Source organism: Macaca fascicularis, chromosome X (genome assembly GCF_037993035.2).
Source record: "Macaca fascicularis isolate 582-1 chromosome X, T2T-MFA8v1.1".
NCBI classification, from domain to species: Eukaryota; Metazoa; Chordata; class Mammalia; order Primates; family Cercopithecidae; genus Macaca; species Macaca fascicularis.
The window spans coordinates 145,034,853-145,061,572 of NC_088395.1; the positions used below are offsets into that span (position 1 = coordinate 145,034,853).

The window sequence follows — 26,720 nt, forward strand, 5'->3', positions numbered from 1 at the left end:
CTAACCTTGCCTTTTCTACCGGCTCCCATGCCAAATGAAGTGAGGGACTCTTCCGGAATTTCCCTATCTGAGCAAAAAAGGCTTCTTTCCAAAAGAAATACAATCATCTTAAGTCCAATTCCCTAGGGATCTCATCAAATAACCTGGAAAGCTCAAACCACGGGAGAAGAGAGTGAGACTCAACACCACACCCAGACAGACCTTTCATCCACTCTTCTTAAGGGGCTATGGACAGTGCTCTCACTACATGTAGTAGTGGGCCAGTGGAATTGTGCTCTCTTCCCTTTCCCCCTTGTGGATCTGGTCTTTAAGTCAATGAACCCTTGCTGTTTCCAAAGCTGATCATGCTGGAAGGTTATCCTAGAGCTGTTCTGAGAATATATATCTTAAAATAGTAGTTCCAAGAGATTACCTAAGAAACTTTATCTGCATAAGACAACCTTTGCTCCTTTGAATCATTGTCTGAGCACTGGGTCTATTCATTCTCCCTGAAAATCATCTACTCCTACCACTCTCATTTCCCTCTCCCCTATGAAGAAGGCATTTAAGTCTCAATCTGTTGGCCTCTCTTTGAGTTCATATTTTGTATGAACATGTGTGTGTATAATAGTAATACATTTGTTGTACTGTTCTCTTATTAACCTGTTTTCTTATAGTGCTGGCTGTTGGCTGTGAATATTTATGATGGAGAAGGGGTCATACCCTTTCCATCCCTACCGCAAATACTAAGTTCTGGATAACTATCAATCATTGTTTTCATTATTAATTACCTTAGGCTAGAGAGTAGGGATCCCATAAGTTATAAAAAATAATTCTTTCCTAATACCCAGATGTCTACGTAATATCTGATCCTATGGGACTTGGAAAAGTGCTCAGGGCAAGTTTTAGTAATACTCCAAACAATGGTAGAAATTTTACTAGACAGGGAAAAAGCTAAACAATGGAATCAGCTCTTGAATAATTAAAAATGACATTTCCTCATTTTTACTATTATGGTTAATATGGTTTGGATCTGTGTCTCCACCCAAATCTCATGTTCAACTGTAATCCCCAGTATTAGAGGTGGGGACTGCTGGGAGGTGATTGGATGATGAGGGAGATTTCTCATAAATGGTTTAGCACCATCAGCTCAGTGCTCTTCTCCTGAGAGTGAGTTCTCATGAGATCTAGTCATTAAAAAATGTGTGGCACCCCCCACCCTGCTCTCTCTTCCTCCTGCTCTGGCCATGTGAAGTGCTGGCTCCTGCATTGCCTTCTGCCATGATTAAATGTCTCCCGAGGCCTCCCCAGAAGCTAAGCAGATGCCAGCATCAGGCTTCTTGTACAGCCTGCAGAATACTGTCTGAGACAAGGTTTTTAAGTGGAAGAAAAATTGACCTGAAGTAACCAAGAACTGCCCTGTGGCTGAGCCAATTAAACCTATTTTCCTCATAAATTACCCAGTCTCAGGTATTTCTTTATTAGTCACTGTGAGAACTGACTAATACATAGGTGGAAAGGCACATTCTCTAGCCTAAAGAAAGCAGAGTAGACAAGTGAGCTTTTAATATCTTTTATCTAGGAACAGATCTATTGAATTTAAATTGAATATAAGTATTCATTAATCGCTCCACTATTTGTACGCCGGGACCAAGTCTTCATTCAGTTCCTTAAAGGTAAAGATCATTTCATCTCCTCCTTTTGAGTGCTGCACTCCACCTAATCTTAGGCGTATAGAATGAGCAAGTACCTCCTGTGTCCCTTCTGCTTATGACAAACTCTTGCTTTCACAAAGCTGAGGAAGGACTGTAGAAGACTTTTATTTCTTTACACTTAAGATCACTTTTTAGCACTACAATTTGTAATAGATAACAAATGCACTTGTGGCGCAAGAGTGGGGGAAACTGAGCATATGGAGAAGCCACGGAGGGGAGGAGGCATGGGTTTTAGGAGCCAGAAAAACTAGGTTCAAATCAAGTCCTCCCATTTACTGGTGAAGTGACTTACTCTTTCTGCACCTTAGTTTCTTGATCTGTGAAATGGTGGTAGCAACCCGATCTGACAGGGTTTTTGTGATCATGCTTCTAAGGGGCTATGCACAGTGTTGGCACTGAAGATGTGGCCCAGTGCATGTACGCTCTCTTCCCTTTCCCTGTTGTAGATATAGTCTTGGGGCCAATGTACACTTGCTGCTTCCAAAGCTGGACATGCCTGAAGGTTGTCCTGGAGCTGTTCTGAGAATATATATCTTAAAATAGCTAGGGCTCATAAGTAAAAATTTGCTAGCACATGGGTGGAAGTGGACAAGTGATTTTCATGTGTTGGAGTGAGTGTGGATATTGGCTGTGAGGCAAGACAAGGGTAAGTGCTGATAAAATGCAGAATGTAACGTCTCTTGTTTAACACTTTCCCAGTGGTCACTATTCAAGGTGCTATTCTTAAGCACACTAAAAAATGCAGTAGAGTATAAGAAATGAATATCCGAATCCATGTAGTTTAAAATGCTAGGAATGATTTATAAACATGGATAGCAATGAAAGCCTCCTAATCATGTCAGAGTCAATTTTCATATACAGGCTGCTGTAATCTTTTTATGTTGCAGTAGCCGATTACATTTAGATGATAAGGGCAATGCTTCGATGATAGCAGCCTCTGGTGTAACAGAGAGAGAGATACCCGGGTTACAAGCTGCTTGAGTCAAGCTTTGCAATCTTACTCTAGAGCAGTAGCAATCAAGTAAAGAATTGTCAGTACTTTTCTGGCATATCGTGACACCCTTTTCTCCTTCTCTATCTTCTTGTTTAAGTACAGTTATATACACGGCGTCTGAGCAACTCTTTGACCTATATGTGCAAGCTGCATCAGATTCGAAGAGCAGAACAAGTGTTTCAACAATTGCTTGCAAGAAAGAATGTTGGTCACAAGGTGGCAGATTACCACACGCTTATGGAGAAGCCTAATTTATTTTCTAAAAGCACAGAGTGGCAAAAAAGTAAGGAAACTTCAGAAAGGTGTGTATGCACACATGGTGGGAAAGATGGATACCTTAAATGGCCATAAGTTCTAAAGGTCATATAAGGGCTGCCTCTGCAGCTGAGCCCTCTATCACAGGGCACCTTTTGAAGAGGCCCATGCAATCAGCATGATAAGATTCCTGGATTGACAGCTGACATCACTCAGCAGACCTTATGCCAAGGCGATTATTTCCTAAGGCAGTGATTTCAACCCTGTTAGCACATTATAATCACTTAGGGAGATTAAAAAAAAAAGTACCCCTGTTGAGCCTACACAACAAGAAATTTTTTTCCACTTATAAAGTCCTTTTTATTTAATTATTTCTTCTCAAGAAACATTTCTACTCATGAAATAATTTACAATAAGGACATAAAACAGAAACATTTTATCCATATAAAAACTAATAACTAAAAGTTGAGTATCTCTTATTTGAAATCCTTGTGACCAGAAGCATAACAAGAGATTTTGCAGGTTTTGTTTGTTTGTTTGTTTGATTGTCAGGTTTTGGTTTGATGTTGAGCTCAGGCAACAGTAGTATTTAAAGATCCTCAGTTGCTTCCAATGTACAGCCAAGCTTGAGAATCACTAATCTAAAGCAGAGTTACTCAATGTATGGTACACAAACCTAGCACTGATCTGTGAACTATGTTAATACAATTCTTATTTAGTTCAGCTGACATTACTTTTCACAGCGAGACAACAATACTTTCTTCACCAAGGAAGCAGTGATTTACTTTCTGGCATAAGATCCTTATCTAGTCATGGATTGATAACAAACAATTTGGGATACATGAACAACACTTTGAGTAGCATTTCTCTAAAGATAGTAGGTGGGAGTCAGAGAGGAAGGGAACAGCAATCATTTTCAAAAGTGTGCTACTTGACATAGCTCATCTTTGATGAGAATACACTGCTTAGTAGAGCCAGCAGGGCCTTTCCCAAAGTGTTCCTTGGCAGATATTTATCTGTATTATCAGTAAAAGGGTCCAGTAGCTGGAAGATGCTGTTTACCACTGAATTGCCTAAGGTAGACAGCTTCGTAATCTGCAAGACTCTTTAAAATCTTTCATATACTCATATGCATTGTGACTCTCTAGGAATGGTGTATAATTTGGGAAACATATGTTTGACTTCAAATGCTGTCTTCTTACATAAATGTATGATCAATGTTGCATGAAATATTATTGGAAAACGTTGATCTGATAACTATTTAAGAACCTGTGAAAAAGAGTATAGTTCACTCCCGTATTCTCTTCAACCAGGCAAGTGAATTGTCATTTAAAACAAAAGACGGGGTGAAAATTGGAGCAGAGGGAGCAGAACATTCTTATGCATCTTCTTAATAGAGGTAGACTTCTAATATCAGGATTGGGCTTGATTTGGGGGAATCAACTAGTCTTTCAGGCTATGCCTTTGTTGGACATGGAACATAGCCTAGCTGGGTCATACCATGCTGAGTCCAGAAGGCAGAATTTCTTAAGCGGTTTATCAACTGGCTGGGAAGAGAAACAAACTCCAGAAAAGTTGGCAACACAATCCCTGATGTCTTGGCCTTGAAAGGGGCAGCACCCACATGGATATATAATTTCCACATGTTTTCAAGTATCTTTGATTTTGACTTTTTAAAATCAAAATCACCAGCATACACTGTCATTCATCTAGTAGAACTTTCAAAGCACTTTTGCAGATAAGTATCATTTTAAACATAAATGCCTGAAACGGTTCATTGGTGCTGGCTTCATACAGGAGAAATGTCTGCTCCAAGTATTAACTAAGGAAGACCTCAGCCAAGAGAGTTACAAAGGAGAAACAATTTTGTCTCAAGGAAACCACCACCATGATTGGAACACATAAGATCAAGGGAGAGGAGAGGTCAGTTGCTTTAAAAAGTGAATACTATTTTAAAGAATGAATGGTTATTAGTTTCTACTGTAAAAGCCAGCCTCCAGCCTAGAGACTGAATGGAGATGCATATATTCAATAAGCGAATGATAAATGTCCATCTTATGAAAGTGAATTACTGGCTACTATACATACTCCTTGATTAGACTGTAAGTTTTCCAGATAGTAGAAACTATCCCCAAAATATGGCTTAATTTTGTGTGTGCTGCCATAAGGTAGGGGAAATAGGAGGGAAGAAAGAATGAGTTTCATTGCCATTGCTGGTTTCCTAATGTTATCAGGACATAAGCTGTAAGTGAATCAGAATTAAATACTTTGTGGGGAGAGGATCGTATTTACTCATTGCTAGTGACCAAAGCCACCAGATTTCTGGCATTAATTTGGACTAATTTTTTTTTTTTATCTTTCTTGTGACTCTTCAATTAAGCTGCCATTTGCTTCAATGAGCAAAGAAAATTGTCTGGTGTCATTTTGTCATCATTCAGGTCATAAATCAAAGGCAGGGTGGCCCTAAGTCATGGAAGAAAAAAAGTGACTTTGAAATTAGTTGAGAATACAGTCTTCTTATCTCTTCAGAGTCACCAGAACACATGGTCCCATGCTTTTCTTTTTAAGTTCCAGCATACATGTGCAGGATGTGCAGGTTTGTTACATAAATGTGTGCCATGGTGGTTTGCTGCACCTATCAAACCATCACCAAGATATTAAGCCCAGCATGCATTAGCTACTTCTCCTGATGCTCTCCCTTCCCCGCATACCCCCACCTCTACATGCTCCACTGTGTGATGTTCCCCTCCCTGTGTCCATGTGTTCTCATTGTTCAGCTCCCACTTACATGTGAAAACATGTGGTGTTTGGTTTTCTGTTCCTGTGTGTTAGTTTGCTGAGGATAATGGCTTCTGGCTCCATCCATGTCCCTGCAAAGGACATGATCTCTTTCCTTTTTATGGCTGCACAGTATTCCACAGTGTATATGTACCACATTTTCTTTATCCAGCCTATCATTGATGGGCATTTGGGTTCATTCCATGTCTTTGCTACTGGGAAGAGTGCTGCAATGAACATACGCATGCATGTGTTTTTATAACAGAATGATTTATATTTCTTTAAGTATATGCCCAGTAATGGGATTGCTGGGTCAAATGGTATTTGTGGTTCTAGGTCTTTGAGGAATTGCCATACTATCTTCCACAATGGTTGAACTAATTTACATTCCCACCAACAGTGGAAAAGAATTCCTATTTATCCACAGCCTCACTACCATCTGTTGTTTCTTAATATTTTAATAATCACTTTTCTGACTGGCATGAGATGGTACCTCCTTGTGGCTTTGATTTGCATTTCTCTAATGATGCAGAAAAGGTCTTCAGTAAAATTCAACACCCGTTGATGTTAAAAACTCTCAATAAACTAATTATTGAAGGAACATACCTCAAAATAACAAGAGCCATTTATGACAAACCCACAGCCAAAATCATTCTGAATGGGCAAAAGCTGGGGGCACTCCCCTTAAAAACCAGCACAAAACAAGGATGCTGTCTCTCCCCACTCCTATTCAACACAGTATTGGAAGTTCTGGTCACAGCAGTCAGGTAAGAGAAATAAATAAAGGGTATTCAAATAGGAAGAGAGGAAGTCAAATTGTCTTTCTTTGCAGATGATGTGATCCTATCTCTAGAAAACCCCACTGTCTCAGCCCCAGAGCTTCTTAAACTGATAAGCAACTTGAGCAAAGTCTCAGGATCCAAAATCAATGTGCAAAAATCACGAGCATTCCTATATACCAACAACAGACAAGCAGAGAGCCAAATAATGAATGAACTCCCATTCACAATTGCTACAAAGAGAATAAAATACCTAGGAATACAGCTAACAAGGGATGTGAAACACCTCTTCAAGGGAACTAAAAACCACTGCTCAAAATAAAGCAGAGGACACAAACCAATGGAAAAACATTCCATGCTCATGGATAGAAAAAGTAAATATGTTTAAAATGGCCATACTGCCCAAAGTAATTTATAGATTCAATGCTGTTCCCATTAAACTACCATTGACATTATTCACAGAATTAGAAAAAAACAATATTACAGTTCATATGAAACCAAATAGAGCCCGCATAGCCAAGACAATCCTAAGCAAAAAGGATAAAGTTGGAGGCATCATGCTACCTGACTTGAAACTATACTATAAGGGTATAGTAACCAAAACAGCATGGTACTGGTACAAAAGCAGACACTTACAACAATGGAACAGAATAGAGAAATCAGAAATAAGACCACACACCTACAACCATCTGATCTTTGACAAACCTGACAAAAACAAGGAGTGGGGAAAGGATTCCCTACTTAATAAATGGTGCTGGGTAAACTCGCTAGTCATATGCAGAAAATTAGAACTGGACCTCTTCCTTGTACCTTATACAAAACTTAATTCAAGATGGATTAAATACTTAAATATAAAACCCAAAACTACAAAAACCCTAGAAGAAAATCTAGGCAATGCCATTCAGGACATAGGCATGGGCAAATATTTCATAACGAAAACATCAAAAGCAATTGCAACAAAAGCAAAAATTGACAAATGGGATTTAATTAAACTAAAGAGCTTCTGCACAGCAAAAGGAACTATCATCAGAGTGAACAGGGAACTTATACAATGGGAGAAAATGTTTGCAATCTGTCCATCTGGCAAAGGTCTAATATCCAGAGCCTACAAGGAACTTAAACAAATTTACAAGGGAAAAAAAAAACAACCCCATTAAAAAGTGGGCAAAGGACATGAACAGACACTTCTCAAAAGAAGACATTCATGCAGGCAACAAACACATTAGAAAAAAAAAGCTCATTATCACTGATCATTAAAGAAATGCAAACTAAGGCCCCATGCTTTTCTAATAGAAAACGAATGTCCCCTCAATTATTCTAAAGGAGACAGACATGGAACCTAGTTATGTCTTTCCTGAAAGTCAAGATATTTTCAGCTGACAAGCATCAGAGGTTATTACCCAACTCTAGCTTAGTGACAAAACGATTTAATAACCACAGTTTAGTTTTATTTAATTATTAATTAAAATTGATGCTGACATATTTTTCTCGAAAGGAAAATTAGTATTAAGATGAGAAAGGTACAACGGGGTACAACGGGAAACAACGGTGTTGAAAAAACATGAAGATGAAAAACATTTCCCTCAGCATGTTCCTTAGCATTCCTCTGACTTCCTCCTCTCCCATCATTAAGGCAAGACTGATATTCATGGTGACGTATACTCTTTCTGCAATAACCCAATGCATTATCAGAGTAATAGACATGGTAGTTACAAATATACCCCCTTACCATTTAGCATGAAATTTTGCTTTCTCTTGCTTGGTGGAAGCTGCCATACTTTATCATCAGTCTCCAGTACAGATTCTCTTCTCCAACCAAACCCACAATGATTGGATGGCTCTCTGAATAAAAAGCTTACGAATGCCCTAAGGGAGAGACAGAGTGTGTGTGTGTGTGTGTGTGTGCGTGCGTGTGTGGGAAATCACATGAAAACAGGACTATAGCAAAGAGCCCAAATGCCTGATAAAAAGATGGTGACAAATCACCAAGCTCTGTACTACTTTCCTATGTTGCATTAATTTCTTCACATTTACTATGTAATCAGAATTTTCAACCCTAAAAGCAAATGCTGGGAATCCATGATTTACTTTTCCCTGTAGATTTCCAGCACTATCTACTTGCAAGCATGTTTATCTTGGTGTGATTCTCTTTAACAATCTTCGAACATCAGTAAAAGCACAAGGAGTGGCATTTAGGAAATGACAACTCTGCTAATATTAGATTGGCTTCCAGGAGTTACTCTAAACTAGTGATTTCATTTTGGCACACATGGCATAGAAAGATAAAGTGAACAAAAAAATAAAGCTATGAGGCTTATACTTTCTTTTGCCAAAAGGCTCCTGGAACGGTAAGAAAAAGATTTTGGTAATGATCTCCACTCTCCATGTGGCTTTCTTTTAACAAAGAACATTGCTGGTACTGGGCCAAATTACACTCTCAGATACTTGTGTGCACTTCTTCAGCCAAATTCCAGCACTCACATAATATTATATCATAAGTGGTTTTTATAGAAATAATCGTGTCACTGAAAATCACAAATGTTTGGAACAGATTTAAAAAATTGTTTCGGAATTGGATATTCATAAATAGAAACCTGGTTTTGCCAAAGTGTAATTTGGCCTTCGTGTATCCTGAAAAGCCAGTGAGCTATTTCAGTCCCTTTATGTATCATTTTATATGGATTCTGAGGGCCCTGGACATAATACAAAAATATCTTTAAAAAGATGGGTGACTATAAACAATGTTAAATTATCTGTAGCAAATCGTAAGAGGTCATAAACTATGAAAATAGCCCAGCCCTTATAAACCACTGCCAAACAAAAGGAACAGTAAGACTTTATCTATACTAATTAAAAAAGAGTTGGATAATTTTTATCAATTTAGTAATTCCAACTGTATCATAAACCTGTTTAATTTAATTAATCGTTTCTAAAGCATATGCAATTCAAACATTTATTTCCCCAAAAGGCTTAAATTTTTTTTTAATTTTTCTTTTGGGGGTTTTAACATTGCATAAAAAAATAACCTCATTAGAAGAGGTTATACTAGTATGTTGGCATTGCATAGACCAAACAATGTATGGCTTAACCACCCTGTCCATTGCCTTCACCTGCTGTAGAATTGGTGGGCATCCACAGCCAAGGTCAGTTAAGGTCTCATGTTTTGGCACGGAGACCATGACAGGGAATATCTCTTCAAAATGTTTCACATAACAATGAAATGTTTCAATGTGTAGACACAGTTTTAATGCAAAACACTATCCATTTGTAAAAAAAAGAGGTCTTTTATTTCTACGAACTATAATAAAATTTTACAACAACTTTAAGAGGGAACTGAACACTATAACTTATGGCAATTAAAAAACAGTCCTGCAAAAAATCTTCCCGGTTACCAGAATGACCAGTGAACCCTTCCAAACCCACAGTTACTTCACCTCCTGGAAATGATGAGCTTCGATATCCTACATGAAGTAAGCATGTTAATTTCTTGGCAATGTTTCCTTATTTATCCAAGGTCAGCTCCACAGCATGTTTTCTTTCGCCCCCATCTAAAGTCTTCTGAATCCTGTTAATTTGTGTAGAGATCAAGTGTTTTCATTTTAAGGTCCGAGTTCACAATTAGATTCTGGGATCTTGCTTGCCGGCGTACAATAAGATTGCAAATAGTATTTAAACGTCATCCCAGAAAACCTCTGACTTTAACACTAGTTACAAATCATTCATAAGAATAAAGACAGAAATATTAGCTTTGATTTCGCGGCAGAAAGACCTGAAAGGAGGGCAAGACTAAGGAAAATCTCCAATCTGAAAGAAGACAACGCCCATCATCACAGTACACAAGTGAAAGGATGGCAGCCCCATTAAACACAATGGCAACAGCTCAATATGTGGATTAAATGACAGATCAAAAACTACCCAAACTTTGTAGAAGAGAGTTGAACTGCTACCTATTCTCTTAAGAATTCTCTATATCTGAAAATATTCATAACAGTATTGACAATACACTCCAGATGGTACTGGAAAATGACAGATCCTGTCAAAATGGTATGTAATAATAAAAGGAATGGGGTTTAAACTGTTTTAAAAAATCTGAAATATTGTTAAAAACATTTTAATTATGTAACTGATTGCTTGACTGAATTTAACCAGCTGCCTCTTAACTGGGTTATTTTTCTTAACGAAACCAAATTTTGATTTTTGGGCTGATTTGCAAGTACAAAAACTGTGTGTGTGTGTGTGTGTGTGTGTGTGTGTGTGTGTGTGTGTGTGTGTGTGTGTGTGTCTGTGTGTGTGTGTATAATTTTTAGAGAAAAAAAGCAGAGAATATTGGAATGTAGTATATATAGTAAAGTAATTGTCACTAGTTAAAATTTTTTATTTAAATAAAGTACAAAATAAAGTTAGTATCTTGTCCACTAAACAACCAAATGATTGCTTTTACTCACTGTAAAGGTTCACCATTTATACCTCCAGATGAATATGTGTGAAAATCGGTGGTCACACTCAACGTGAATAGTTTAGATACCAAAAGTATGGGTAGAATATAAATATGAGTGCTCTATTCTATTGTTGAATTAAACACAGATACATGTAGGCTTCTCATTGTCTCCCAATGATTGTCTAAAACTCTGTTTGGAAAGAAGAAGAGGGGAAACTTTGAGTTGTGAAGTTTTGCTTCCAAAAGTGTGGACTAGAGTGCATTTGGAGAAATTTATTTACTCACCAAATTTTAACCCACATGCCAGTCTTTCCCAGATCAGAAAGACAATTATCTTAAGATTCCTCTAGGCCGGGCGCGGTGGCTCAAGCCTGTAATCCCAGCACTTTGGGAGGCCGAGACGGGCGGATCAAGAGGCCAGGAGATCGAGACCATCCTGGCTAACACAGTGAAACCCCGTCTCTACTAAAAAAATACAAAAAACTAGCCGGGCGAGGTGGCGGGCGCCTATAGTCCCAGCTACTCGGGAGGCTGAGGCAGGAGAATGACGTAAACCCGGGAGGCGGAGCTTGCAGTGAGCTGAGATCCGGCCACTGTACTCCAGCCCGGGCGACACAGTGAGACTCCGTCTCAAAAAAAAAAAAAAAAAAAAAGATTCCTCTAATGATGCAAAAGGGTAACTTGAAATAGAAACAAGGTCGCTTTTAGAAATTATACAAAAACCACAAAAGTATACACCAACTGCCAAAGAACAGGTGAATTGTCACTTCCAAATGTCATTCATTGGTAAACTGCCTCAATGATACTTAATGTGAGGGGAAAATGGGCTGTTTAACAGTAAGTATTAGCATTTACATTATAATTCTCAGATGTTATTTTGGAAGCTGGAATGTAAACAGATGGCAATACATTTACCACATTTTATTTGTAATGTGAAAAATACTCCTCTTTGATAGATGCAAAAATGTTGGAAACAATGAATAAATACCATTTCTGGCCAGACGAAATACTTTGAAGGTATATTTGTGATACGGGTTGCAGTGAGTACCTTATTAACCTCAGTTTAAGTAACAGCAAGTAGAGTTGTCCAAACCTGTACTTGGGCTGAAAAGAAAAAACAAACTACTCATAGTTTCCTTTAGGCATGCATTTTACCATGGCAAAGTGCAACGGGGCGTGCATTATATAGGTAATCTGGACCTGCTTCAGCAAACTAAGTAGATCATGAGCATTCGTCGAGTGCAATGCAGAAGCTGTATGGAGTGAAGGAGAGTTGACAATTTTTGAAACAATCCTCTCATTATTTCATTTTAGAAGTTTCATTCCTCAGCTGACTGCTGCTTCAGGAATGCAAGGTGATGGGAACAGACTTGGCCAGATGTTGGCAACAGAAGCAAGCAACTTTGCCAGCCCAAACGGGGCAGTAAAATGACAGCAACTGAAAATGTTTCAGCTGTGAAAAGCAGTGTAACGCTGTGCGCTGTGCCAGAGATGACCATATTATACAGCGTCCCATCTGAGACTGTATAACACTTTCACCAGCCAGCCAGGGGGCCTCCTAGCTATGGCAGGATCTGAACAACACACAGCACACCAGAGGGCAATGCACAATCCAAAAGAAAGAGAAAGAGAGAAGAATGAAAGAAAACAAGCAAAACACGCGTCTGTCGTGCACAAACCTTCCGGCTCTGTGTTCTCTTTGTGGTGTACTTGCTTCAGCGGGCAGCAGAAGATTTCGTGACACTTAGCACGAAAGGGGGACTCTTTTTTCTTTAATTCCGCAGATTGGATGGAATCTTGTCGTAACATAATGTATTCCTGTGTGCCAGGGGGGGCGTCATCCAGAACTGTGGTCACCACATAACAAAATGAACTCAAGTTAGAGCCTCAGAAAAGCAACGAATATCTTAAATCAAATCTACTCCCAGGGAAGACTAAAACAATAGCCCTAAGAAAAGTTTCAAAGAAAAACATCTCATAGCTTAGTGATTTCACTTTAATGGGCTTAGTCTAAAATACTAAAGCCTTGCAAACAGCTACTCGACTATCTATACCTCTGTTGCTAGTACAATGAAAACAGTGTTAAATCATACCCAAAGTGCAAAAACGTATTTTAATATGGATACTCATGTCGTATCTAAATCAACACCATGTAGAACTTAGAGGTTTCAGATTGAGATACGATATAAATATTTATAGGTTAAACTGGCTAATGTCCACCCATTATCAGTAAATTTGCTTCTGTTTCTTTTCTTGGTCTGCTCCTGGTGAGGTCCTAACTTCCAAGCAGTATACACGGAGACAGACAGAAGAATCAAAGTCACTGCTCTTTACTCTTTGATTTCCAAAGAGAACTGAAGCTGTTGCAAACATTCTTCAGATGTTCAAAACCCCTTAATGAAGACAAGAGATTCCAGCTGAGAGCCCACGAAGCAACACCTGGTCAAAGGACTACCTTGTTGGATTGTAAAAGAGCCAGACCTATTTTAATAATTTTGGCCTTGAAGTATACACCAGGATCCTCTCAGTCCACATTTTCTTTCTAGGCTCTTTATATGCTTCCTAAGTGTATCACTAGTGTTTTTGAATCACTATTATTTTTATTCCCTGCAAAAGCAAGATATCTGTCTTTATAGGGTTCACTGCTACATTCTCTATTCCGAAAACCTTCCATGAAAATAGGTACAAATTTGATCTGCATTTTCAGAAACAGGGAACTGACCCCAGCATGAATTTTTCTCTTTCACACCCTTCCCAATGAGGCCATTCCATTTCACCAGAAGTCAGTCAGTGCCTCCAAAGCTTTGATTAATGATGAGCTGACTCATTCTACTACCTGAAATGCATACACTTAACATGCATTTAGGAGGACTGATACTACTAGCAAATTTTTTGTGGGGTGAATAATGCCGTGGTGTTTGTAAATAAATAAATAAATAAATAAACAAATAGTGGCTGAATTTAGATGGGATATGAAGCTTCTGTGTCGGGTAAAACGTTCCTAGCTCATTGGCTGGGATCTTAAGGGGTTTTAAGAACTTCCTTTCATGTTAAGGAAAAAATGGTATAAAAACCAACATAACTTTTAAATTAGTATTATGAGTTTAGAACAAGTTCTTCATAGGTTGACTCTATGAGGAATTGTTGTCTCCCTTTATAAGTCATTAAATTATGCAAGATGGTGATGAATATTTTAGTCAGTTCTCTATTTTCCTCTAGCATTCAGCAGCAGCAATCAAAAATATTATATAGACACACCATGATAGCTTTTTCTGCAGAGAGTTCCCTTCATCTACTAGGAATGTGACTATAACTTCTTAGAATCTCGTTGAATGCACATCTTTACTAGTAACAGCTGCTATTCAAAACATTTGTAACCATTTCCTGCCATGAGCAGATAGTTATGATAATATAGACACTCATCAAATTCCAGCATCACAGCTGAAGACAAATTCTAGTTTTACCATCCAAAATATTTAAATAAAACTCCCCAAATTGGAACTCTTTAAAAAAAGAAGCACCCACGATTATATGGAATCTGAGAAATTCCATTTTCATCCACTGCTGTATAGAAAACATGTAAGACTGAAGGACAATTGGAAGATAAAAGAGAAAAAAAATGACTTTTTGACAATGCATAAGGAATTTGTTATTCAGAAGTATGTGACAAATAACAGTAAATTGTCCTCCATTTTCATTGTTCAATACCAACAATGATGTCACAAATGGGCATTTCTGGAGATTAATAGTGGACTGAAGCTAATAGCCTTTGGCTGACTCTCCAGCCATCAGCTTTTCCCAGCTGGTCATTAATTCCCAGAAAATGCCTTGTACTGGCATCATTATTGTTTAATTAGATACAACTGGTTATCTGTAACACACAACAAAATTCTAGTGAAAGCTACATGCTGACTGATACAAGTGTTAACCCCCAAATTCATCACGATGGGAAAAACATGAGGGCCATAAAAGTGCAGGATAATTGCTTTCCACAAAATTCTCCCTGTCTTCTGTTCTTTCTTCAAATTGAATTTAACAAGTGCAAAAGGTGCCAAGATGAGAGTGTTTAAGGAGTCATCTGAACAATAACCACAGGCACAGAACATTTCCTTGGAAATCGTGAACATCTGGGAGTTAATGGGTCAGCTTTGGGTCTCAGGCTGTCTCTACTCAATACCTCAAATGTCAGTCAATTCAAGCAAAACAGAAAAAAAAGAGTAGTCAACCAACAGTAGCTTGATGTTATGTTGGCAAAAGAGCTAGAAACACTGATTTTTTAAAAACCAGAAGTGGCATTGTATAGGCAACACATTACTCTGGCTTATAAAATCTCTTTAATTGGAGATATTTTGGATGGGAAATTAAAACTATTATATCAAATGCACATATTCCCAGGGCTCCCTCAAGTAGGAGAGTGGCTGTATGTGCGGTTGACAGCAGAAAGAATGAAAGATGACTTCCCACAAGACTCCAGCAGTAAAACAGGTGGGTAGCTTTGTTCTAATTCCCTAAGAAAGTGATGAAGATGCAATGCGTCCATGGGGTACCAGCTCTAGGAAGGGAAAGGGAGGCTTGCAAAGAATCCAGCCCATTAATATAGGAAAAAGGAATGAGTTTCTTTTTTCCCTGGTTTAGTCCAATATTTTCTTCCATTTTACCCAATCTGGTACATTCCCTTCTTACACACGACCTCTATCCTCAGACAACCACTCTTGCCACTGGTCATTTGAACCATTTGTCCACCTTCCATTCAGTGACTCCTGCTGCCCTACCCAAAAATAGATTTATCCAGTCTTGGAGATGGACAAAAAAATTCCAGTGATTAGGTAGACATTAGATTTATACAAAGCTTCCTCCGATTTCAGAAATTCAACTTGACTCTTCAAGATACATAAGGTGGTAAAAGTGGCTCATGGTTTATCTCTGGATCTGGAAGCCCCATGGTTTTTGAAAGGCTGCTGAGCCCCATGAGAACAGCTGCCAAAGAATAGGCCTCTGGGGGAAACTTTTGCCCATATAGGCAGTGCCCCCAGCCTTGAAAACACAGCCCTCCTATTCAGGACTCCCAAGTCTCACAGGAGTAGTACAGAGTAGGAGGACACAAGTGCACACGTGCAAATCCACACATCCACAGACACACAGATACAGACATTGGCCGGTGGCATACTCAGACACAGAGGTGATAAGAATAAGTGACTTTAGTGGTGGGATGATAGTTATAAACACCACTTATAAAAGAGCTACTTCCCATTGCAAATGCTGTTCCACTGACTAACCATCAGGTTAGCAAGCTTGCATGTAGATTTGGTTTCTCAGCAGCAGCAGTGCTGTTCTGCCATTGTCAAGGTCAAGGACACAGTCAGGGAGCAGTCATGGTAAGACGAGAGAGTTTGATGGAGTCTAAGCCTGCTGACCTGACCTAACGTACTCATGTTCACAGAAATACAGTATTCCCATTTCAAACTAGAGGTAAAGAAAGAACCAATCTATAGAAACCTTAATTTCTGATAGAATAAAAAAAAATTCCAATGCAATGTATCCTTTAAATATATTTTAAACTAAATAAGTGAATCATTTATCTTTCCCACAGTTGGAATGTCTTGGTTTACTCTATAAAAGGTCTTGATTTACTGTATAAAAGTTGTATCAATAGACATAACATTGGCCTCATAAAAGAGCTACCAAAACATTTAATACATGACAAACACTGTGATGCAATCCTCTATGTCATTTCAAACAAAATTTCTTTAGAGATAATTTAATGCCACTCCTTTGTTTTGAAACATAAGAAAAATAAATCTCAGGAGGGGAAGCAACTTTTTAAAAGTCACGTAGTAAGTTATTGAAAAAGCCTATGCTGTAGCCAGCATTCCAGTGTGTTTGTCAACAAGTCTAAAGTAAGGACAACTCTGGCCGGGTTCGGTGGCTCGCGCCTGTAATCCCAGCATTTGGGAGGCCAAAGCGGGCAGATCACCTGAGGTCAGGAGTGCAAGACTAGCCTGGCCAACATAGCAAAACCCCATCTCTACTAAAAGTGCAAAAATTAGCCAGGCATGGTGGCACACGACTGTAATCCCAGCTACTTGGGAGGCTGAGACAGGAGAATTTCTTGAACACAGGAGGCAGAGGTTGCAGTGAGCCAAGATGGCACCACTACCCTCCAACCTGGGTGACAAAGTAAGACGCCGTCTCAAAAAAATTAAAAAAATAAATAAGAAAACTTTGTAAAAGCATCAACACATTAGTCAGTTACTGGGTTCTTCAGTATTTTTTAGCTTCCAAGATTACCCCTGTCTCCAAAAAACCTTTTCCTTTACTCAAAGACAGAAAAGCAACCAGAGACAGCCTAGGAAACTATTTTGACAATGCCACACAGGCATCTGCCCCCTCATCAGGCCACTATAATTCGCAACCTTTGCTGGCTTCAAGCTGGAAGCAGTTAACAAGCCCTCAATTACTTGATGATGATGCTGTTTGCCTTTAACTCTTCTGAAAGATAACGCAACATAATTAATGATACATGATTTTAAATCAAAGCAAATCTGAGATCTCCAAGGCCACAGCAGTGTAGGCAGCAACGGGACTATCAATCAAAATTATTAGACACATATTAGTGACTCCAACAATAAAATACTTTAAAAATCTATGAAACAGAAAAGATGGCAAAATATACAGATTATCAGATGACCTTAACTCATCAGAAAGAGAGAAAAAATGGGGTAATTAGAGCAATTACTCTTTCATGTTAGTGAGCACCTGTCATGCTGAAAAGTGCATTCAACTACAAGATGTGTAGGGTCAAGACCTCCATTTTTCCTCCCAGCTAACCATCTACTTATCTCTATATAAGATTTAAGCTTTCCTGCCACGATGAACACTATGAAGTTAGCAGGTTCAAATGTGCATGAGTAATTTAAGTAAATAATTCACTGAAGGGAACAGATCAGTACTAATGGTCTTTCAATTTGTCCAAGGTAGAAACAACTTTTAAATGTTTGGAAATTTCAGTTACTTTCTCCTTTGCGACCTCCCTCATTCTCCAAGCATTACTAGATCTTCATCCTATGTTTCTTCAGGCTAACTTGCTCTTTTCATGTTAGAATGAAATGCAAACTTCCTACCCTGGTGGCCCCCCCACCTCCTGAATTTTATTATATGCCTCTCTTCTGGCTCACGTTAGCTTTCCATTAGGATCCAGAATACGCCAGGCTTTCTCCTGCCTCAAGGCCTTGTACCCCTTTATGTCCTTCAAATGGCCCCTTTATGTCCTTCAGGGTTCCACTAAAATGTCACCTCCTCAGAGATGCCCTTTTAACCACCTTAAGGAAGTTTCAATTTGTCACAATCTATAATTACTTATATATGTATGTATTTGTCTCTTGTCTGGCTCTCCCTTCAAGAATATTAGCCCCCTGAGGCAGAGACATTCTATGTCTCATTGACCATTGATATGTGGGGCCTAGGATAGTGCGTACTCATAATACACACAAGCAATTCTCCTTGACCTATGTAGCCTTCCCACGATGCCAAGACATATGGTCAGCTCCCTCTCCTAACTCTTCATTTCCATATACGTTTTAAGAAATGTATCTTGTGGTGCCTTGGGACAGGTTTTTGCTTATCATCACGGACCTCAAGTAACAAGATCGATGATCATTATTTTGACGTATATCTTTTCTCCACAACATGAATGTAAGCTCCCAGGACAAGAACCATGTCTCAGTCTCTTTTGTAATCAGTTTTGCTTTCCTAATGGCCTCTAACGCTTTCCATACAGTTGTTTCGCACGCACAAAATGAGCCCCTCCGAGGGATAGCCATCCTACATTGAAGGTGTGCGTTACGAAGTGGTAATAAATGAAGAGTCTAGCCCATTGCCTGGCACCCAGTAGGCACAAAGTCAATGGTATCTGCAATGGAGGAAACAGTGTCCCTGCCAGAGATGAAACTGTTCAGCAATGCACTCTGGGAGTTGCAAAACCAGGAGCCACACCCTGACCTGATGCTTTCTGTGTAACCTTTAGAATGGAATTTCACCTCTGCGGGCCTCCGCTGCCTCATTTCAAAAATAAGGGATTTAGACTAGGTCAGGGTTTCTCAGTACTGGAACTTTTGATGTTTGAGGCCTAACAATTCTTTGTTGTGAAGGGCTGTTTTGTCCACTGCAGGATGTTGAGCTGTATCCCTAGCCTCTACTCACTAGATGCCAGCAGCACAGCTCCCCAAAGTTGTGACAACCAAAAATGCCTCCAGACATTGTCAAATCCTCCCCCCCCAATCCCCGCCCTGACAACTGAGGGCAAAATTGCCTTATTTGAGAATCACTGGACTTGATGGGTAAAGTCCCTTTGACCTGCAAACCTCTTTGTGAAGAGTTAGCACCAATCCTGGAAACACTTTTGTGACCCTCAAAGATGCTCAGCATCCTGCAAGGACTCGGCTATTCCATTCTGGAGAGTTTGGTCCATACAATGCAGACCAGGAAGAGAGGGGGAATGCACGGGTGTGCACATCGACCTCCCAGGTAACAGACCGCCTCAGACTGGCAAAACGCAAAGCACCACTGCTACCCATCAGTGGGGTCCTCACTCGGCATAGGACAGAGACGTTCCCTACTCAGTGGCATCACTTGGCATTCGGTGAGTAGCCTCAGGGGCCTGCTGTGAATGGCAGGTGGGGCCCAGCCAACCAAAAGTCCTGGCCCAGGTGGGAATGAGAAACAAGAAGGGGAGGTTGGGGGACCCTCTTTCACTTTATGTGTGCAGCTTCCTGAAAGCCCAGCCTTTCCATCAGCCAAAGGCCCATGTGGTCGGGGAGGATAGATAACCCTCCTGAAGACAGAAATGGGTCCACTAAGAAGAAAAGTGCAGTTTCTACCAGAAAAGCAGAGGCTTCTTCCAAAAGTCCTCTGCCCCTGTATGAATGACGTAATAGTTTTTTCTGTGCTACAATTTCAAACAGATCAGAAAGATATGTGAAGGCTAGAGAGGAGTACATTCCACCTTAGAACACTGGTTATTGCTGTACATCTCAATGGTACCATCAGGAGAGATGACACCAGCTTGTTATGTTCAAGTTTTATAGCTTAACTCATTGTACTCCCTTTCCATAAACGTTGTTCACGTCCAAGTCAAACTTAAGCCAGCCTCACAGTCACCTAGAGGGCTTGTTGAGACTGATTGCGGACCCCCACCCAAGAGTTTCTACTTGAGGTGTTTTGGGATGGAACTTGAGAACTGGCATTTATAACAAGTTCCCAGGTGGTGCTGATGCAGCTGGTCAAGGATCATACTTAGATTGGAGAACGACTCTCCCAAAGCTACTTATCTCTCCCAGGTTTCTCTGCCTGTCTGCATTCTCCTCTGCCCAGTACGAACGCAATCTAAACCAGTGGTTCTCAGTTGTGGTTTAGCATTAGCATCACCTGGAGGACTTTTAAAAACTGAAATACCCACGTTGCCACACCAGACCAATTAAAGCAAAATTGCCTGGCTGGGGTCTGAGCACTGGTAGGTTTCAACCATCCTCAGATGATTTATTTGACTACAGAGCCAAGGTTGAAAATTACTGCTCTAAGTAAAGCCTTTCTTTACTCTCTCCAGTGAAAATTTCTCTCCTTCTCCTCTCTCTCCCTCTCTCTGTCTCCCCTGAGGGCAGGCTCTGGCCCATGATTATCCAATTATTTGCATTTCTTTCCACACCTCAGGCTAGGGTTGCTACCTACTCTTGTGCAGTGGTGCTGTTCATTGTGTAAAATTGTACAGCAGCACACATCTCCACACAGAAGCCCTGTTCCAGCCTCACCCACCACGGTGGTTTGCTCAGAGTTCTATAGCATTAATACAACCCTGCCCTGTGTTCTCATTTTTTTTAAATGACCATCTCTTGACTAGCCAGTTTTGAATTGAATAAAATCAAATTCAATTTTTCAAAATACGCCCCCCACCCCCAAGATCTCAGGTTAGCAAGAAAATCAGGACCTACAACATATGTTTTTGCCCTGGAGCTGGTCTATGATGTTGTATCTCTACTCTCATCCCTCCTGACCAGCTCCCCATCCTTAGGGTCCGTACAGAACCATTTCAAACTTTATATAGGCTGCAATCTCAGAGCAGTCCAAGCTCACAGTCACAAAATAAAACGGAACCAAGAACTAATTGGAAACCTTGTTGGTGAATATCTAGTTAAATACACTAGACTTTTTTTATGACATCCATGAAAAAGGGGACTGAGGCTACATTTTTCCAGAAATTGTTTCCTTGAATCTTGTAATTCAGTGGTTCTTTACCCTAGCTGCACATCAGAATCACCTGGGGAGCTTTAATAACATGCCTGTGTTTGCGCCTCACCTCCAGAGATTCTGGTATAATTGGCCTATGAGTGGGGTTTAGGCCTTAGTAGTTTAGAGTTCCCAAGGTGAAGCGAGGGTGGCAAAGCAAAGTGTCTATTTGAAGAAGCAAGAGAAAAAAACATAAACGTATGCACAATTAACTGCAAAGACCATGTTTTTCTGAGCTTAGAAGAAAGAGCTTTAGAAGAAACTAGGACTTTAAAGTGCTAGGCCCCTTCATCAAGCATGGAATCCAAATGGATTTTCTCCTCTCTTAAGAAGAAAGTTTCAAAAACCTTGGGCGATATGGCAGATTGTGCTATACTGGCAAGGGCCTTATAATCAACCTATCCTGCTTTCAAATCACAGTTCCGCGCCCGGCACCACCACCACTAACCACCAGTGTGACCTTGGGCAAGCCCTGTATACTCCTGGAGGCTGAGTTTCCTCAACCATAAGATGAAATGATACCTATTGTTAAGTGTAAATCCTGGCCCAGCATCGTGGGTTTCACCTGGGAACTTGTGAGAAATGCAGAATTGCAGCACCGCTAAGTCCAGATCAGCAGAATCACAATCGATTTTCACGAGGTTCTGAAGTGACTGCTATGCACATTAAAGCTGGAAATGCGCATTGCACAGTAGCTGACACACAGTCACATAATCAGTACTAAGTATGGGTCAATTCTCTTCTCTTCTGAGGCCACACATTATTTGGGCATAAGTTAAATGTATACTCATGGAAACACAACTACAGGTTGGGGAACGAACACCACCCACAGCATGACCTTGTGCAAGTCAATTTCCTGTCTCTTACAGATGACCAAACTGAATCTCGACGTTTATTTCCTAACAAGGTCACTTTAACAATTAAAAAAGATAATGTGAGTGGGAGCATCCAGCATAGTGCCTACCCCATGATAGCTATTCCCTGTGTATTAAGTACTTCCTGCTGGATGCAATGGCTCACACCTGTAATCCAAGGGCTTTGAGAGGCTGATGCAGGAGTTTCAGACCAGCCTGGGCAACATAGCGAGACCACATCTCTACCAAAAAAAAATTAATGTAAAAAATACTAGCCACACATAGTGACACACACCTGTACTCATGGCTACTCAGGAGGCTGAGGTGGGAGGATTGCTTGAGCCCACGAGTTTGAAACTGCAGTGAGCTACGATTGTGCCATCCCACTCAAGCCTGGGTGACAAAGAAAGACCCTGTATTAGTCCATTTTCATGCTGCTGATAAAGACATACCCGAGACAGGAAAGGAGGTTTAACGGACTCACAGTTCCACATGGCTGGGGAGGCCTCACATCGTGGTGGAAGGCAAGAAGGTGCAAGTCACATCTTACATGGCATCAGGGTAGAGAGAGAATGAGAGCCAAGCCAACGGGGTTTTTCCTTATAAAACCATCAGATCTTGTGAGACTTATTCACTACCACGAGAACAGTATGGGGGAATCTGCCCCCATAATTCAATTGTCTCCCACCGGATCTCTCTCACAATATGTAGGAATTAAGGGAACTACAATTCAAGATGAGATTTGGGTGGAAACACAGCCAAACCGTATCACTGTCTCTAAATCTGTCTGTCTGTCTGTCTATCTATCTATCTATCTGTCTGTCTGTCTGTCTGTCTGTTTGTCTATCAATCATCTATCTATCCTCCCTAAGTAGTAACTGAGGCTATTACTACTTAGGGAGGGAGTAGCCGTGACTACAGGTGTGCGTTACTAAGGAAGTTAACGTGAAGGTGTCTTCCACTCCCACCACACACAAAAAATTCTCAACCACTTATATCTGCTGGTCCAGGGAAGGCCTCACACGAACTTCACTTTATTTTCTAACCGAAGTAGGAGAGATGACTCAGGGGAGAAAAAGATGGCTGTACTACTTATGGATTATCAAATTGACTAACAGTATTTCTTTCAAAATGCTGTCTGAAATTTCATGCAAATGTTCAATATGTGTCTGGCTTCCTTGAAAAATGTTATTTGGTCTCACTCATTTTGTGTTAAATGCAAAGCGCCTCTGGCCACAGTGTCGCAGGAACTGAATCATCGAGGCAGCCTTTAAAGATTATTTACATATTGATTCCAGGCACTGTTTTTGCACTAAATTTTGCCGCTTCCTCCATGCATACTTAGGGAGGTCACTGCCAACATTTCAGGCAAAGTTTCCAGAAAACTCACTGCCCTATGCATGTTGTTCCAGCCAGCTGTGCCCAGTGTGTGTGTGTGTGTGTGTGTGTGTGTGTGTGTTTGCATGCATGTGTGTGCAAGGCTGGACACATGTCTTTTACTTCAGTAACTATTAGTACAGAAACTCCAGTTAGGCTCACAGAGTGATGTCATAGCTACTCATATAAACTATCTTGCCTGAAATCTTCTCAGCCCTTGATCTTAACACGTTTCTCAGACAACATTATAGGCTAAATTGCTAGAGAAAGCCTATTTTCTCCTCTCAATCTTTACAATTTTTGGAGTATTACAGCTCAGAGGACCGAGGTTTCCTCACCAGTATACAGTAGAGTGCATTCTCAGGCATTATACTCCTGTATTCCTAGAAAATGCTCTCATCAACCCCACACCTCTTCACATGGCATGCTGGAAGAGCCCTGCACTATGCGTCATCACTATCCCCTTCATAATTTTATTTGGTGTTTGGAAACCTCATCTCTGATCCAAATTTCATGGGTCAAGAGAGAAGTTTGGTCCCGATGGTTGCCTGAAATCTCCAGGGATATGTTCAGAGCTCCCTGCCTCATGAAGACCCCACCCCATGGACTCAGTTGACCACCAGGAATTCCTTGGTTCTAGTGCTAGCAGCAAAAACAACTTACACTGCAATGTTGCTTAAAAATTATATGATTGAAGAGTGATCAGTGCCATCATGCGCACCTCCATCTTTCCATACCCACCCCCTAAAGGTATCTAAGTAGCAAACTCATTTAACCTTATTCGTCAGGAAATACTTTTATTTTCAAGCAGGTAGGGTTCTCTTCTTTTCCTTCCTGCCAATGTTTTGTGATCATATATGCTTCTGTCACCTATTGGTGCTTTTCTCCATGCCCAGGAACAATGGTGAAAATTCACTCAAGTACATTAACAAACCATCTTGACTGACCCTTTGGCAAAAACAATAAAGCAGATAGCAATAGATAGGCTAATCTATAGAAACCACTTCTGAAATACGATGAAGTATGTGTATGACATTTTGGTTTTGTGCTACCTGGCTTTCCATGTGATGTGGCTGTGCCACTGATGAGAGTAGTAGCAAAAGGAGGGAGGAAGTAGAGGAAGGGATGTAGGAGAAGCTCTTCCAATTGATCAAGACATGAGTCCTGGGATCCTCTTGTTTCATTTAAAGAATGCACTGGTAAAAGCCTTCTCTCCCTAGTTAGTCACAAGCTGCACTCAAGCTCATCAAAAGGCAATTAATTCAATTTGGCCGCAACATCATATTCATCAATTTGCAAGCTCAAATGGTCAACACCTCCAGGAAATGCATTTCCCTACCTATATGCTGTGGAGGAATTTGTCCTTAGATACTTAAAAGAAGCACATTTTTAGCTAATGGAAAACACTAGAACATAACTCTCAATTACAATAGCCGAAATCCAGAAAACAATTCTAACAGAGAAAGAAATATTCCAATTAAATGGGTGCTTTTCTTAGCATCCTTGCATGCCACAGATTCCAATTCCCCATTCAGTAAATAGAGCTGGTGTTTCTTTTCAGCGGGGCTGTCCTTGCATGGATTACAGATGGAAGAATATATTGTGCCAGGTTAGAACCCACTCCAAATTTGTTTGAGAAGAACTTCAAAGCAAATGGTATTTTAGTTTGCTTACTCTTGGCAGCATTTCTATTTAAGAAAAAGACATTATGACTTCTTTGAAAGCCTCAAGCCATCAAATGTCCTTAAAATAGCATTTAACGATTTAGGTTTAAATGAATTATAAACACTTATATTTAACTCCCCTCTCATTCCCTATAAACCTAGCTGGTTAACTGAGGTTTTAGCAAAAGAGCACTTGGCCTCCTTTATTTTATTAAAGACAACGTCATCCGCATTGAGCTCTAAGCTGCATTTGATGCTTAGATTCGGAACATGAGGAATTGTCACATTATTTTTTTAAGTAGGAAAATAGAGTTCTTGATATATACCATACACTTTTTACATATCATTTTTAATATTCATAGCAACTTTTAACACAGAGAAAAGTTCACATTTAACACAGAGAAAACTGAATGTCAAACAGGTTACAACCTATCCCGAGTAACCTAGCTATCAAGATGCAGAGCTGATTCAAACCAAGGTCTCCATGCTTCGCAAACCTATCTTCTTACCAACTATCCCATACCTTCTATTTGTCTATGTATCTCTGAAAGGCTGAATAATAGTCCTCAAAAATGCCCATGTCCTAAATTCCTGTAACCTAGGACTATGTTACCTTAAGACTGCAGATGAAATTAAGGATGCCATTCAATTGACCCTTAGATGGAGGATATTAGCCTGGATTATCCAGGTAGGCCTAATGTAGTCACATGAATTCTTAAAATCAAATAAGGAAGGTAGAATAGTGGAGCGGAGAGATGAAAGGAAAGACGAGGCAGGAGGGATCAAAAGTATGAGGAGACTCAACTTGCCATTGCTGGCTTTGGAAATGTAGGAAGGAAGTCATGTGCCAAAGAGTATACAGAGTCTCTAGAAGCCAGGGATGGCCCTCAGTTGACAGCCAGCAAGAAAGCAGAGATCTCCATTCTGCAAGGAATTGAATCATGCTAAGGATGAAAAAGAGCAAGAACACAGATCCTCCCTAGAGTCTCCAAAAAGGAATACAGCCCTGCCAAGACCTTAATTTTGGCCTAGGGAGATGGGTGTCTGACTTCTGACCTATATAAATGTAGGGTAATCAATGTGTGTTCTTTGAGTCCCTAAGTGTGTGGTAATGTGTTATGGCACCAACAGAAAACAAATGAAATGTTCAAACCTTGATACTAAAAACCTAAATAGGTTTTAAAGTCCACATACCTTCTGTAGTTATAACAATAACCAAATGTTATATGCAGAATTGACACAGCTTCACTGAATTTAACCTGAGAAGAAAGCATACACACAAAGAAGCTTCCTCTGGGGTTTTTATTTTCCATTCCTTCTCATCACACTACCTTTCAACATTCTTCCAACAAATATTTATTGGAAATCTACTGTACGCCAGGCACTATTCAAAGCATACAGTATATGGAAGATGAGGGGGGGGAACAGACAAAAATTCTTGCTTTCATAGAGTTTACACATTTGAGGGTGGTGAGTAGTAAAGAGACAGTAAACAAATTGTTCAGCTGAGACTTCCAAGGGTATCTGAGTCACTGATTGGAAAGAAGCTGCTCTGAATTGCTGCTAGATCCACCTAAGTGGGAAATAACCATTTATGAGTTAAGTTCCT

General features: G+C 40.0%; 1 protein-coding gene across 4 annotated transcripts in view; it reads right to left on the reverse strand.

Moving 5' to 3' along the window:
- FGF13 (fibroblast growth factor 13) overlaps positions 1 to 26,720 on the reverse strand; it is a 588,802-nt gene that overhangs the window by 211,342 nt on the left and 350,740 nt on the right. For 2 of the 4 annotated variants that reach the window (XM_005594712.5, XM_045383800.3), the window contains one exon: positions 12,618 to 12,785. The exons of the other annotated variants lie outside the window; for them this stretch is intronic. In XM_005594712.5, the coding sequence (XP_005594769.1) occupies positions 12,618 to 12,785 (168 nt within the window). The remainder of the gene's footprint in view (positions 1 to 12,617; positions 12,786 to 26,720) is intronic. 4 annotated transcript variants of the gene reach the window in all.